At 49.0% G+C, this 16,287-nt stretch overlaps 1 protein-coding gene across 1 annotated transcript in view; it reads left to right on the plus strand.

Moving 5' to 3' along the window:
- Positions 1-16,287, plus strand: part of DZIP1L (DAZ interacting zinc finger protein 1 like) — a 52,677-nt gene that overhangs the window by 16,622 nt on the left and 19,768 nt on the right. Inside the window, exons 3-9 of the mRNA XM_027775572.1 lie at positions 1,542-1,615; positions 1,725-1,809; positions 3,859-3,980; positions 4,619-4,780; positions 10,322-10,450; positions 12,903-12,965; positions 14,616-14,756. Of these exons, the coding sequence (XP_027631373.1) occupies positions 1,542-1,615; positions 1,725-1,809; positions 3,859-3,980; positions 4,619-4,780; positions 10,322-10,450; positions 12,903-12,965; positions 14,616-14,756 (776 nt within the window). The remainder of the gene's footprint in view (positions 1-1,541; positions 1,616-1,724; positions 1,810-3,858; positions 3,981-4,618; positions 4,781-10,321; positions 10,451-12,902; positions 12,966-14,615; positions 14,757-16,287) is intronic.

Here is a 16,287-nt window from a genome sequence, read left to right on the forward strand (position 1 = left end):
GTCTCTCTGTCTCCCTGTCTGTCTGGAAAGTGCATGCGCCCTATGGCAAAAACCTCTCAAAAAAAAAAAAAAAGCGGCACAAGATGCCTTAGAAAGCACCCTCCACCCCACCCTGTTCACTGTCCTGATAACTGGAGATTCACTGGTGTGACGTCAGAACTCCAGAGAGGAGCTTGTTTTCGTTTGTGTGTGTTTGGGTTAGGTTTGACAGTGAGTGACAGAAACGCTCAAATCACAGTTGAAGCCAGAGAATTTCTTTCTCTCGTTTAAGACAGTCCAGGACTTGTGCGTCTGCCACCATCCCTTAACCATGGAGCTGCAGAGCCAGCCTAGGGACCGGGTTCTTCTGCCAGCCTCGTGTGGCTTCTGCCTCACGGTCCGAGATGGCTGCCTGAGTTCCAGCTCTCAAATCTTCCATCTTGTTCTGCCGAAGGATGGAGGATGAGGAGGGACTTGATGGTTTCTATAACGACACCTCCCAGAAATTGTGTACGCAACTTCTGCTTGCATGTCATTGGCCAGAATTAAGTCACGTGGCCACACCTGGTTGCAAAGGAGGCTGGGACATACAGTGTTTCCTTTCATTGGCTCATGAGCAGCTAAAAATCAGAGTTTTTATTACAAAGGAAGGATGAAGAGAAGGGTCTTAGGGAACACTTAGCAATTTCTGTTACATTTGTCTTCATGTAAAGATAGCAAATAATCTCCATTCTTCAGATGAACTGTGTGCTCACTGAAGAGACACACAGAGATAGAGAGATAGAGAGAGAGACACACAGAGAGAGAGGTGAGAAAGCACCTTCCGGGGCGGGATGGCCATGCTGCAATCCCTTCTTCTCCATTCTCCCCTTGGGATTTTGGGCACGCACGCGTACGCATCCACTGGATCCAGCTACCTGAACCACCACGCCACCAGCTGGCCCCACTGGTACTTTTCATAAACCTTTTATTAAGGAAAATTTCAAAACTAGCCAGAGTAGAGAGGATAGTATAATATAACGAGCCTTCACCTACACACGACCCAGCGCATCAGGTGTCAGCTCACGGTCGGCATGGGGCATCTTTACCCTTCCCCACTCTCCTCCACTCCGGGGCCACCTTGCAGCATCTTAGTGATGCAGTTGTAGCAGTAACATTTCAGTACCGATCTCTGAAGGGCGAGGACTCCCACTTTTTTTTTTTTTTTGAGAAGTTTTTGCTGTAGGGGGCCTGCACTTGCCAGACAGACAGAGTGAGAGACAGAGAGACAGAAAGCGAGAAATCACCCCCCATGGGGGATGGTCACGCCGCAATCCCTTCTCCTCCATTTTCCTCTTGGGATCTTGGGCACGCACGCACACGCGCCCGGCGTGAGTTTAAGCCACTGGGATCTGAATCTTGAACTGTGGTCGACTACATGGGAGTCTAGAGACATAGCCATTAGGCCAACTGCTGTTCCAAGGACTACCACTTTTAAACATAAACCTAACACCATCATTGCACCCTGAAAAATCAACAGAAATTCCCCGGTATCAACAACTCTCCAGCTCTGAGCTCTCCAGGGCACAGGAAGCGTTTTAAAGCTCCCCAGGAGGCTGGGATGGGCAGCGTGGGGACAACGTCACTGCCTCACTCCGTACATCAGCCTTCGTTTCTGAAGCAAGGGAAGGGGGTTTTGACGTAGAGAAAACCCAGGCTGAGTCAGTGACCCCGTCATGCTCTCCCGTTGCTTCCTCCCTGTGCAGTGCCACCTGTGTGACAAGACGTTCATGAACGCCACCTTCCTCCGGGGCCACATCCAGCGCAGGCACGCAGGCACGGCAGAAGCTGGTGAGTCCAGGCAGCAGCCGGGGGGCCCTGGGGCTATGGGGATCCTGGGGCTGGCAGTCAGTGGCTGGGAGCACGTGCAGTGCTGACCTGCCCTCAGCACCTCGCCATCCAGCTTCTGACCGCGTGGATACCGGTTTCCGAGCCTGTGTAGGGGCTGGGTGGGCCAGCTCTGAGACGCAGTGGCAATGCACTGCCCAGAGAAGCTGGGTCGCAGGTGGTGATGCGTCCGACTCCCCGGCCTGGGCAGCCTGACAGCGGGACACGAGTACTCCGGGTTCCGTATGCTGGAGGGTTAGAAGGAGGGGAGGTGGCATGACCAGACTCTCTGGGGTGTGCTTCTCTGTCTCTCAAGCTTTATCTCTGGTCATGCCACAATCCCTTTTCCTCCATTCTCTTCTCGGGATCTTGGGCACACATGCACACGCGCCCAGCGTGAGTTTTAAGCCACTGGGTCCGGACTTGAACTGGGGTCGAATACATGGGAGTCCAGCGACACAGCCATTACGCCAACTGCTGGTCCCGAGTTCTTGGACTTTTCTATGTTCCCGGGCTTATAGTAATAGATTTAATCACTTTAATTTTAGCATTTCAAAGACCAAAATGGGTAGCAAAGCTGTATGTATTCCCCATAAGGAGATCTGCATACTTTATATCCACTTTTCGAAGTTCAGCAGTGCTTGTTGAAACATAAAATATAAGCATCTCATTAAAGAAAAATTCTGTGGGAACCAGCAGTTAGCGTAATGGCTATGTTGCTGGACTCCCACGTAGTCGACCGTGGTTTGCATCCCGGACCCGGTGGCTTAGAACTCATGCCGGGTGCGTGTGCGTGCGTGCCCAAGATCCCAAGAGGAGAATGGAGGAGAAGGGATTGCGGCGTGACCATCCCCCCTGGGGGGTGATTTCTCGCTTTCTGTCTCTCTGTCTCTCTCTGTCTGTCTGGTGAGCGCATGCGCCCTATAGCGAAACTCTCTCCAAAAAAAAAATTTTGTTCCCTTTTTTCATTGTTTTAATTCCTTTTGTTGTTGTAGTAGGGCTTGTGGGCTTACCTGAGAGAGACAGAGAGAGACAGGGAAAGTAAGAAATCACCCCCCAGGAGAGATGGCCACACACCACAAAATACCTGCTCCTCCTGGAGTTTTAGGCACACAAACAAACGTTCTTGGTGTGATTTTTCAGGCTTCCGGGTCTAGGACTCGAATCAGGTCGGCCCCATGGGAGTCCAGTACCTTAACCACTATGCCGTCTGCTGGATCCTAAAAACCTGACTTTTAATGGCTGAACAGTATTTCATTAAGATACCATAATTTAGGGAACCAGCAGTTAGTGTAATGGCTATGTCGCTGGACTCCCACGTAGTCAACCGTGGTTTGCGTCCCGGACCCGGTGGCTTAAAACTCACACCGGGTGCGTGTGCGTGTGTGCCCAAGATCCCGAGAGGAGAATGGAGGAGAAGGGATTGCGGCGTGACTATCCCCCCTGGGGGGTGATTTCTCGCTTTCTGTCTCTATGTCTCTCTGTCTGTCTGGCAAGCGCACGTGCCCTATAGCGAAAAAACCTCTCCAAAAAAAAAAAAAAAGATACCATAATTTATATCACAATTTCCTCCTTTCAAATATATGGCTTGCTTGAAAACCCAATATAATCAGTTACATGAAGATCAATGATTATATATATACATTTTTTGCATATCTTTTATTATTTTTCTTAATGGAAATTAGTATAAGGAGAGGGAAAATGCATTTTTTTTGGGGGGGTTTGCTATAGGGTGCATTCGCTCACCAAAAAGACAGAGAGAGACAGAGACAGAAAGCGAGAAATAGAAATCCCCCCTCAGGGGGGATGGCCACACCACAATCCCTTCTCCTCCATTTTCCTCTCGGAATCTTGGGCATGCACGCAAATGCACCCGGTGTGAGTTTAAGCCACCGGGTCCAGGTTCCAACTGTGGTTGGCTATATGGGAATCCAGCACCTTAACCACCATACTACTTGCCGGCCCCCGACTGTGTGAGTTAAATTGGTCATCCTCTCTTTCCATGGACCACAGGAAAACAGAAGACGCAGGAACAGCCAGTGGAGGAGGTGTTGGAAGAGCTGCGGGCCAAGCTAAAGTGGACCCAGGGGGAGCTGGAAGCCCAGAGGGAGGCCGAGAGACAGTGGCAGCTCCAGGTGGGCTTGGAGAGGAAAGGTCGGGGAGACTGGGTCGCAGGCCACTCCAGAGACCCAAGATGCACACGGAGCCGCCAGGCCAACATTCTGGTTGGTTTCCCATGGCTGGGAGTCACAGCTAGGATGCACCTTCTAGGATGTAGCAAATGCTTTCATGGTAAGGAAAATCGAATGAGTTTTGCCAGACCTGTGTGGCCAAAAGTGGAGCAGAGGATTTTGAACTGAATTTTAACTCCTTAGACTACACCGTTAGCTTTGGGACGTAAAGATTGTGTCTGACTCGGAAAGCTCCAGAATTCAGCCCAGAGGAAGTGCTCCGTAAATATTTGCAGAGTCAAAATACAGACACTCGCCCCACTCATCCCTTCATTTATTCGTTTATCGTAGCCTCACTGGGGCGTTTAATGAGCACCAACTAAGCCAGCAATGTGAGGAAGATAAAGACAAGCCTCTGTCTTTAAGGGACTTTACAGTTCCCATAAGACTGGCTTAGACGCACCCTTCCGAGTCCAAGTGACGGGACTGTGGACACGTGTTCTTGGGGTCTCCACACTGACTGGGGACAGGGCCTGGGCAGACACTCGGCAGCTCTTCACTGTAATGTGGCATTAATGACTGTATCCCTCTTTTCTCTATAGGAAGCCAAGATTGCTCAACAGAGAGAAATAGAAGCTAAGAAGGAATTTGATGAGTGGAAAGAACAAGAGCGGATGAAGCTCTATGGGGAAATCGATAAGCTAAAAAAATTATTCTGGGATGAATTTAGAAGTGTTGCTAACCAGAACTGTACACTAGAAGAGGTACCTGACAGACGAATCTTTTCAAAGTTCTTTTGTTGAAAATCTTACTTGTTCTCAAAATTTATTTCTTAGCTTGTACTAGTTTTTTTTTTTTTTTTTAGGGGTTTTTGCTATAAGGGTGCGTGTGCTCACTAGAGAGACAGAGAGACAGAGAGACAGAAAGAGAGAAATCATCCCCCAGCAGGGATGGCCACACCGCAATCCCTTCTCCTCCAGTCTCCTCTGGGGATCTTGGGCACGCATGCACATGCACCTGGCATGAGTTTAAGCCACTGGATCAGGGACTCGAACCATGGTCGACTACATGGGAGTCCAGCAACATAGCCATTATGCTAACTGCTGGTCCCCATCCTAGTACCCACCGTTGGTTTCTTTTTTTTTTTTTTTTTTTGTGAGAGAGGTTTTTGCTATACAGTGCATGTGCTTGCCAGAAAGACAGAGAGAGAGACAGAAAGTGAGAAATCCACCCGCCCCCGCCCAGAAGGGGATTGCCACACCACAATCCTTTCTCCTCTGTTCTCCTCTTGGGATCTTGGGCACGCACACACACACGCACCTGGCGTGAGTTTAAGCCACTGGGTCCAGGACTCGAGCTGTGGTTGACTACATGGGAGTCCAGTGACATAGCCATTATGCCAACTGCCGGTCCCTGTACTAGTTTTATCTCAACTGTCACTGGGAACTAATGCACAGGGAGGCCACATATCTGAGGCCAGTGCCTGGAGTTGAATCACCGCTCTTTCACATACTCAAGCTCTGTGACCTTGAGCGAGTTACTTAACCTCTCTGTGCCTTATTTTCTCTGTAAGATAGGCTGCTGGAAGGGTTAAATTAGCACATACACAGTACCTATTACTGGCATGTAGTAACATGTCAGTAATTTATCTGGCACAGTAATATTCCTAGATATTATCCTTATTTTTGCAAAGGATTTTCACCCCTGAATAAAAAAATGAGCCCAAATTTAAATGAATGCTTTTCTCCCAACAAGTCTTCTCTGATTGCTGGCTACATGCTAGCCACTCTGCTGAGGTGGGGAGGATGGGGGCGTCTGTAAAGGAAACACACACTAGGAAGTCTGTTTACTAACTGGATCTAACATTTTCTAGCCCTGTGCGGAACACTTTATATACATAACTTCCAATCCTTACAGCAGAGCCATAACATTTTCAAAGTAAGTACACCATTAGCTTATTATTTCTTTTTTAAAGTTATTTTTTTTTAAAAAAAAAACCTATTATTGGGTCAGCAGGAAGTGTGGAAGTTGGGGTGCTGGACATGGCTGATGCTGCAGTTTGAATCCTGGACCCGGCAGCTTGAAAATCATGTTGGGTGTGCACGCAAATGTGTGTGTGTGCACACCCAAAATTCTAAGAGGAGAATGATTGTGATGTGGCCGTACCCCCTGGGAGGTGATTTCTCACTCCCTCTCCCCCCCCCCGCCTCTCTCTGGCAAGTGTGCATGCCCTGTAGCCAAAAAAAAAAAAAAATCTGTTATTATTGTTTCTTTACAGATGAAGAAATTGAGGCCACATACTTTGCCCAAGGTCACTCAGCTAGTGAGGGGTGGAGCTGGATTTGAACCTACTTCTTTTTTTTCTTTATTAATGAAAGAGTGGATATGTGCTTATGTGAGTGGGAGTGAGAGGAGCGCCCTCTGCAGGGTCTAGCCGTGCTGCGGCCCCTTTCGTCCAGTCCCCCACTTGGTTGGATCTTAGACACCTGCATCTGTGCTTGGCATGTTTCTGATTGTCATGTGGGATCTGGCTTCTCTCTTTTATTTTATTTTATTTATTTATTTTTGCCATAGGGTGCACGTGCTCTCTGGAGAGAGACAGAGAGAGGGAAAGTGAGAAATCACCCCTCAGAGGGATGGCCATGCCACAATCCCTTCTGTTTTATTCTCCTCTCAGGATTCCGGGCACTCACACACACATGCCCTGCGCGATCCTCAAGCCATCGGATCCTAGGACTTGAACTGTGGTTAGCCCTGTGGGAATTTGCGGCCTTACCCGCCATGCCACCTGCTGGCCCCCTGGCGTCTCTTGAGTACTGCTATGGATCCAGTCCTGAACCCAGCTCTTTACACTCCAAAATTCTCCGTTCTTATACTGTACATATTACAGTGACACATTTATGCAGAGAAAGCATATTAAAGTTATTCCTGGACCATATCTTTCTGTATAAGCCTCTGTGACTATCAAGGAAAATGTTTTGAGGAAAAATATTTTGAAAATGTCTTTATCTTTCACGAGTCCCCTTAAATCAAGGAGAATTTTGTGTTTGAAAACGAACTAATAGGGTTTCTCACATTCGTTCCACATTTTGCCTAAAGAAAATCTAGGACCTCCTTAAAAAGGGGATTGTCGTTGGATGAGTGATCCACCATCTCGGTCTGAGAGGGGAACCGAGGCTGGAAGTGGCGGGTCGAACTCAGAGCTCTCTGTGGGGCGGTGGGTAGAGTGGCTTTCAGAAATGACCCAACCCGGGACCAGCAGTTAGCGTAATGGCTATGTCGCGGGACTCCCACGTAGTCGACTGCGGTTTGAGCCCCGGATCCGGTGGCTTAAACTCATGCTGGGCGCTTGTGCATGCGTGCTCAAGATCCCAAGAGGAGAATGGAGGGGAAGGGATTGCGGCATGGCCATCCCCGCTGGGGATGACTTCTCGCTTTCTGTCTCTCTGTCGCTCTGTGTCTCTGGTGAGCACATGCACCCTGTAGCAAAAACCTGTCAAACAAAAACAAAAAGTGACCCGACCCTTTCATCCCGAGTGCTCCCCTGCTGGGTCAGAGATGATCTGTGGAAGACAAAACCCTTTCCCACCATGTAGACGCATCCTCCTCCATCCAGCTCCATGCCCGTCATTCCCAAGCTCATCCAAAAACCTGGCTCCCACCCTGCCCTGTACACAGCGCTCGCTGAGCAGACACTTGATAAACAGGTGCTGATTTGAACATGAAGTTGTTCAGAAATCATGCGATCAAGGGTCGCAGGGTTACTTTTGATTAAAAACGTCTGAGTTTTGGCCAATGAGGACATAATTCTTGCGACCCGCAGTTTCGTTTTTAACTTGGGTCACATCTTTCCACTAGGACAGCTTCTTGTTTTGTCTTTTCCTTGTAGGATTACTTATGTTTCTGTGTCTCACCCGGCTCCTCTCAATGTTTCGTTGTTTTACTTTTACTAAAGTATATGAAGCACCGAGGTATAACATCCCCAGCGCAGGCCCTGCTGCAGTGGTGTGGCGACGCCCACTCTGCACAGCCGGAAGCGGTCCGGAAGATGGAAGCTTGGTTCCACGTCCACCTGTGGCCCCTGGGGGCGTGCACCTGCTTGCGGTCTTGGCTGGCTGGGAGAGGCTGGGGGAGAGACATGGCAGAGTGAGACCTACTGAGGGTGCTTGTCTCTCTCTTTTTTTTTCTCTCTGTCTCTTTCATGACATAAATATGCTCTAAAAAAGTTCTCAGTATAGTTGGATAACTATTTTGTTAGTTTTCTCTTCAATTCTTGGGGAGGGAGACAGGTCAGCTTGCGGTTAGATTGACTGTAAGAAGCACTGTAAGCAGTCCATTTCAAAATTGCAATAAAAAATTCGCCTTGATGTGAGGAGGGCCAATGAGTGCTACATTTTGAAAATAATTCTCCTCAAAACTTTCCCCCCAACACAGAAGCCCACAGAGTGACTTGGCTCGGTTACCTGATGAAGAGAGAGCTGTAGCTTAGTTAGGGTGAATCACGCTGCCAAGGACGTCTCTGACGGAAAGGGAAACACCATAGAGGTTTGTCAAGTCAAGAGAGCCAGCTTCGTGGTGTGGTAGAAGCAGCATTATGGGGGCCAGAGTGGGGTCTGAGAGGCCTGGCATTGTTCAAACACCCAGTGAGCCAGCTTCATGGTGTGGTAGAAGCAGCATTATGGGGGCCAGAGTAGGGCATGAGAGGCCTGGCATTGTTCAAACACCCAGCGAAGTGTATCCAGGGAATTTAGACATGGTTAACACTGGGCCCAATACTGCTTCAGCAGTAATTGAGAAGGGTTATTGAGGATGACACCCAGTCAAACTTGGGATCTTACAGTTTCTTAAGGCTTTATTTTTATTTTTATTTTTATTTTTTTTGAGGAGGTTTTTGCTATAGGGCGTGTGTGCTCACCAGAAAGCAGAGAGAGACAGACAGTGAGAAATCATCCCCCAGGGAAGATGGCCACGCCACAATCCCTTCTCCTCCCAGGATCTCAGACATGCATGCACATGTGCCCGGTGTGAGTTTAAGCCACTGGATTCAGGACTCGAACCGCGGTCGACTACATGGTAGTCCAGCGACATAGCCATTACACCATCTGCTGGGGCCGGGCTAGAGTTTTATGTAGTCACTGAGATGCAGACAGGTCGTGTTGCTACTGCAATAGTGATACATTTTTAAAATCACCGTATATAGGTAGAAAGGCACCCTTTCCTCGGTCCAGTTTTCCATGTCTTTCCCTCAGGTCACACGGCTAGCTCAGGAACCACCATGTGCTGGGCTCTGAGCTGTGCAAAGCCAGCCCTCCCTTGTGACAGCAAGGGTTTTGGGGGGGCTCGGGGTGTGAGTCCTTGGGGCATGGCCTGGGGTGCCGAAGACCTTGCCATGGACCTAGGAGTCTGAGTCTCACCAGTTTACTGCAGATGGAAGGAGAAATGGGCAGTTTGGGGATACCTGGAGGTTAAGGGAGCTGGTTCCCACATGGCCGACCATGGTTCTAAATCTGGCCCTGGGTGGCTTGAAAAGCACACTGAGTATGTACACTCAAAATCCTGGTAGGGGACCAGCAGTTAGCATAATGGCTATGTCGCTGAACTCCCATGCAGCCGACTGTGGTTCGAGTCCTGGACCCGGTGGCTTAAACTCATGCCGGGCACGTGTGTGTGTGCATGCCCAAGATCCTGAAAGGAGAATGGAGGAGAAGGGATTGTGGTGTGGCCATCCTCCCTGGGGGTTGATTTCTCACTTTCTATCTCTCTGTCTTTCTCTGACTCTCTGGCGAGCGCACGCACCCAGTAGCAAAATCCTCTCCAAAAAAAAAAAAAAAAAAAAAAAAAAAAAAATCCTGGCAGGATGGAGAAATGGAGCAGGAGTCATGGCATGCCCACACCTTGTTGAAAGGGTGCTTTCTCTTTCCTTGTCTCGCTGTCTCTTTCCTGTTAGTGTACGAGCCCTCTGGCAATTAAAAAAAAGAAAAGAAAAGAAAAAAATTAAAAGACACGGGCAGTTGTCAGGAGGGCGGAGGGTATGAGTACGACAAAGTTTAAGTGAAATTGAAATGACACTCTTCAATTCTGATCGTCCATGAGTGCTTGCTTCTGTGCAAGGAGGAGCCGGCAGGAGAACCCCGGTGAGCGGAATGCCGGCTTGTGTAAACATTTGCTGCCGTGTAGGTGTCTAGTAAAGATGAGTCGGAGGTTCAGGTCGGGGTCAGGTGTGCTCTTTGACACCCTTCAAGGTGTGAAAGACAACATCGTGATTAGATTTTCGTCTCAATAATACTACATCCTGGCCTTCTCAGAAATTGCAGGCGCTGCAGTCCCACAGCGTGGTGGAATCCAACCTTGGGTCACTGAGGGATGAGGAGTCTGAGGAGCGACTCAGGCAGGCACAGGAGCTCCAGGCCCTGCGCGAGAAGATGGAGGTGCAGGTGAGCCGATGATGTGCCATGCTTTTCTGCCCGGAGAAGCCCAGAACCATGCTGTCATCCGACATGTTCCCTCATCCTGGCTCTATAGGTTTAGGGAAGTTGAAAGACATCAAAGCTCAACATTTTCAGACCTTCCACCAATCTAGGAAAGCATAGAATAGGATTCTGTGCAAGGGCTGGAATAGGCGTACGGTATCAACTTTTCCTGGGATGAAAAAGGAAATACAGCGATGTCTCTTGACACCTTTGCCCATATTTTGATTCTAACCTAGTTGAATACAACTCTTAGGACACGTGACAGTTTTCCTGAATTTGAAAATATTTGGGATAGATCCTGCGGTGTCATCTCTCTCTCTGGAACCATAAAAAGCTTTTCATTTGTAGCTGTTGCCAATTCCCACAGTGTAAATATTCCCAGCAGGGCCCAGTTCATGGTATCAATGAGAGGTCAATGAATGGAGTTGGCAGTCTTCTGTCACTGGTCTGCAGCGGGGAGCTCTGGCCACCAGGGAGGAATCTTATTAGAGTCTAGTTATAAGATGGTCTATGGCACTGATAAATCCATGACAAGGAAGGGCAAATTGGCAACATGGCACATTAAATCGTGCTGTGTCTTGAGAAAGAACCAAAAGCTCAACTGACAGCAATGAAGTTTTTCACAGTCTAATGTTTCACATGATTAAAAAAGTTAATCTTGGGTCGAGAAGGTGGTGTAGTGGTTAAAGCATAGGACTCTCATGCTGTCAACTGCAGCTCAAGTCCCGGACATGGCAGCTTGAAACTCATACCAGGTGTGTGTGTGTGTGTGTGTGTGTGTGTGTGTGTGTGCCCAAAATACCAAGAGGAGAATGGAGGAGAAGGGATTGCGGTGTGGCCATCTTCCCTAGGAGGTGATTTCTCACTTTTAGTCTCTCTGCCTCTCTGGTGAGCACATGTACCCTATAGCAGAAAACTTTCTCTTAAAAAAAAAAATCAATCTTTTTCTATAAACGCTATTCAAATTTTTCCATATTTTCTATTATTTATGTTTTCCTTACTCATTCGTGAGTTTGTGTAATGTATAGAAATTAACTCAACCCTTAGGGCCAGCAGATGGCATAATGGTTACTTCTCTGAATTCCCATGTAGTCGACCACAGTTCAAGTCCCAGACCTGGTGGCTTAAAACTCATGCCAGGTGCATGTGCGTGCGGGCCCAAAAGCCCAACAGGAGACTGGATGAGAGGGGATTGCAGCATGGCCATCCCCCCAGGGAAGGGTGATTTCTCACATTCTGTCTCTGTCTCTCTCTGTCTTTTGGGCAAGTGCATGCACCCTATAAAATCTTTCTTAAAAAAAGAAAAGAAAAGAAAAGAAATGAACCCAACCCTGCCGTTCCAGCTGTTGCTAATTCCCCCAGTTTTCTCTCAGTCCTTTCATTTTGTTTACCACACCAAACAAAAACGAATACTGTATCTGTGGCCAAAGTAATAAAATTATCTATCTTTTTGTTATGACCCTACTCTAAGATTTAAAAAGAAATATTCCTGGGTCAGCAGGTGGCACGGTGGTTAAGGTGCTGGATTCTCACCTGGCTGACTTCGTGGTTTGAGTCTCGGATGGGATGGCTTGAAAATTTCGCCAGGCACATTTGCGCGTGTGCCTAAAATCCCAAGAGGAGAATGGAGGAGAAGGGACTGTGAGGCCATCCCCCCTGGTGAGCGATTTCTCACTTTCCCTCTCTGTCTCTCTCTAGTGAGTGCATGTACGCACGGCAAATATATATATATATATATATGTATATTTCTGTATTTTATTTTAGTATTTTTATAACCTCGCTTTTTATGTTTAATTCTTTGTGTAACCTAGAACTTATTTTAAAATATGAAATAAGGATCCAAGTTCATTTTTGCCCCGGGCAGGTAGCCACTTGTTCAAACACCACGAGTCAATAATCTGTCTTTTCTCCTCGACCAAGTCTCCTTATTTTTCTTCTTTTGTCTAGGCTCTCTATTCTTTTCCACTATTCTGTCTAGGCAATTATAAGACAATACTCTTTTTTCTTTTATAATTTTCATTCTTTTCTTAATGATAGAGCATGTGTGTGTGCATGGAGAGAGAGAGAGCAAGAGCGAGAGAGAGAGAGAGAGAGAGAGAGAGAGAGAGAGAGAGAGAGAGCGAGAGAGAGAGAGAGAGCGAGAGAGAGAGAGAGAGAGAGAGCGAGAGAGAGAAGCGGCCGTCACAGGGTCTGGTCACGGGTCTTGGGCATTCGTGCCCATGCGGGCGTGTTTTTAAGCTGACAGGGTCAGGGATTTGGTTGCAGTCACCACGCGGGATCTGACTTCTCTCCATCAGTGTGCTAACTGCTGTGCTGTGGAGTCAGCCCAAGATCAGACTTTTCAATTCCCGTGCCTTTATAATATATTTTAATACCTCTAGACCCATCAGATCGATAAGCTTTTCATCTTTTCCAGAAAACAGAGTGGAAGAGGAAAATGAAGGCAGTGCGTGAAGAGCACGCGGCTGAGAGGAGAGAGGTAGTCCTCGGGTGGTCTGGGGGAGCGCGGTGTCCCATGGCCTCCCCATAGTCAGCATCTCCCCGTCTCCCCCCGGCTGGGCGCAGTAGGCAGATATTCCGTTGACGGTACATGTCCTGGCCGCTGACCCCCGTCAGTACACAGGCAGGGCAGGCTCAGTGGTCAGCCGCTTCTTCGGCCAGGATCGGGGCCTCCTATTTCTCCTCGGACCTAACACAGCTTTGTGCTGTGTTTCTCTTTGCAGTGACCCTTCAGGCCCTCCAAGAGGGTATGGTGCTGTGAAAAATCTCATTTTGTGAGAGACCCCTCCACCCAGGAGAGGGTCACATAGCTGTGGAGGTCTGCCATGGTTCGGGGGAGTCCACACAGAAGGACTGATCCTGAGACCAGTGAGTGGGAGCAGCAGGCCTTCGAGCAGAGAATACGACTGTTATAAAAACATCCGAGGAGGACCAGCAGATGGCGTAATGGTTGTGTCGCTGGACTCTCATGTAGTAGACTGTAGTTCGAGTCCCAGACCTGGTAATTTAAAACTCACACCAGGTGCGTGTGCATGCCAAAATCCCAAGAGGAGATGGCGTGGCCAGCCTCTCTGGGGGGTGACTTCTCACATTCTGTCTGTCTCCATGGCGAGTGCACATGCCCTTTAGCAAAAATCTCTCTCTAAAAAAATGCTCCTGAGGAAGAAGCCAGTGGAGGAGGAAGCTGGTAGCAATACCTCGGGGTCTTGCCTGCAGAAGGCTCAGAAGATGAAAAGGCTCAGCTCAAAATCCGGCCCGTGGGGGACACGCCCCACACCAGTACGGGGATGCATTCGAATTTCCCATATGATAGCTTCTGTTTATTCTAAACATTTTCAAATGGAAAATACATTGTAATTCATTCCCAAAGCAGAACTACATTGAGGTACAGTGAGTGTAGTCTTACTCCCGCCTGTCCCCGTCTGCCTGACCCCACACCTTCCCACGAGCAAGGACTTCTATTGTTTTCTTGTGTCTCTACTAGAATTTCTTTGTGCAAATAATAATGAATAGTCTCCTTTTATCTCTGCTCTTACGCAAGAGGTAGCTTTAACACATTTACTTCACTTCTTGCTTTTACTTACAGTCATCCATCCGGTAACTTTTGAATTGTCTCAATTACTATTATTATTATTTTAGAGACATTTTCGCTATAGGGTGCATGCATTCACTGGAGAGACAGACAGAGACAGAAAGTGAGAAATCACCCCCCAGGGGGGATGGCCATGTTGCAATCCTTTCTCCTCCTTTCTCCTCCATTCTCCTCTTGGGATCTTGGGCACACGTGCCTGGCATGTTTTTAAGCCGCCCAGTCTAGGACTCAAACTATGGTCGACTGTGTGGGAGTCAAGCGACGTAACCATTATGCCATCTGCTGTCCCTGAATTCTCTCAACTTACCTTATCTGTCCCGATCTTAGGGGCGTGCGTTCCATTCTTCAGGCACAGCTTAAAATGTCCCCAAACTGGGAGATAGTCTTATTAGAAAGCCACCTGGCCAGGTCTAGAAATCCTCTACTCTGCTTCCGGTGAAACCTCACCAGCGCTTGCCTGCAGGTGTAGGCCCTGCAGACACTGGGCTCCGGCATCCCTGCAGGCGTTTGACTGACCAGCCTCCCTGTGCCCACCAGCTGCAGGAGGAGAACGAGAGGCTCCAGGCCACCCTGTCTCAGGATCAGAGGAAGGCGGCTGCCCAGGCCCAGCGCCAGGTCAGCGTTCTCCGAGCCCAACTGCAGGAACAAGCCAGGCTTATCGCCTCCCAGGAGGAGACGGTAGGTCTGTCCCCCCTCAGCCAGGCTGGGGAGCCACTTTGCGTCTTCCCCACGAGGGTCTCCTTGATTTCTTCTGGGCTCATCCGTGACAGTGGCATTGGCTCGCGAGGCGAGAGGAGCCCTCTCACATGAGGGGCACTAAGTGGTAGGAGGCAGGTGCCCTCCCTCTGAGGGCCGCCGACAGAGGGGTCACCCCGATGGCAGAGACCATGTAAGATGCCTGCACCTCACTTATACTCTACCACCTCATTTAAGCCTCACGGCTGCCCTTAAAGGTCGGCATTACCTTCTCCCATCTTCCCTGACACACAGTGGAACTGGCTGGAGAAGCCGAGGGCCTTGCTTGTGTCCACAGAGGGCTCTCCGAAAGTGACAGGGCTGAGGTTCAACCCGTGCCAGGCAGGTGGAATGCACAGCTTGTGTTCCCAGATTTAACTTTTTCGCCTTTTTCATAAATAAGTAGCCTCTGAAGAGGCCGTGATAAGCCAGGGTGTAAAAAAGCATGCACTTTCTTAGCGCCTCTCTCCCCAACCAGCTCCTGGGATTGGCAATTGTCTGCTCAGCCCCGGCTCAGTTCCCCTTGCCACCCGCAGGCCTGGAAATGCTGTATCTCCCTGCCCCGGCTGCTCCCGTGGTCTCAAGTCCTGGCCGTGATGCTCACGCCACCTCTCTGCTGGACCATCCTGTCACAGCCTCCCTGAGCTCAGGCCCTGTCTCATCTGGACACACACCCCCCGTTCCTGCATCCTTAGCCTTTGTGCTTTCTGCGGTCCCTGCCACACTTCATCCTGTCAACATGTCCACCCCGCTCCCCTACCGATCTCTTCACCGTTTCCTGGCTTCCCTCCCCCAGCACGGAGCTCTTCACTGCTCAGCCACTCGGGTCCAGTCGTAAAGTTTCTTCCTCATGTTACCCAGAATTCAACATTTGCATATGTTTCAGTGAGGAGCTTGTTGGCTAAAGAAAACAGCCAAGAGAGGTGACAGCTGCCGCCTTTGGTTGGTAGTAAAATTACGCCCTGGGCATACAGACTCAGTTTTTGTTTGTTTTTAACCATCTTTAGTGTGATGACTTTTGTTTCCTTCCTGACTCTCATAGTTGCAAGAAGGCTGCCATAGCTCCAGCCATCACAGCCATAGTTGATGACAGATACTGATGCAAAGTCCCCTTCCCAGGACTTCTGCTTATGTATTGGGTCAAAGCTGTGTCACATGAGCAATTACAGCTGCAAGGGAGGCTGGGAAAGCGAATGATTAATTCACAGTCTGACAGTAGAGGTAGGCAAAGGAGGAGACAGTGGAAATGGGCATTGGATGAATATTGGTGTGTGATACAATGGGTAACCAAAAACAGCGCATGCTCAAGCAGAAGAGGGAGTTTGCCGTGAGGGTGGACAGAGCACCTCCCAGAGCTCAAGGTGGGGAAGAGCTGAGTTTGGGAACAGACAGGAACCAGAGATGGGGACTTGTTCGGGAGGTGCCCTCTCTGCGTCTCTGTCTCTTTCTCTATCTGCCTCGGGTTTTCTTTCTC

The sequence above is a fragment of the Tupaia chinensis genome, unplaced genomic scaffold, assembly GCF_000334495.1.
Source record: "Tupaia chinensis unplaced genomic scaffold, TupChi_1.0 Scaffold000574_1, whole genome shotgun sequence".
In the NCBI taxonomy this organism is placed as follows: Eukaryota; Metazoa; Chordata; class Mammalia; order Scandentia; family Tupaiidae; genus Tupaia; species Tupaia belangeri.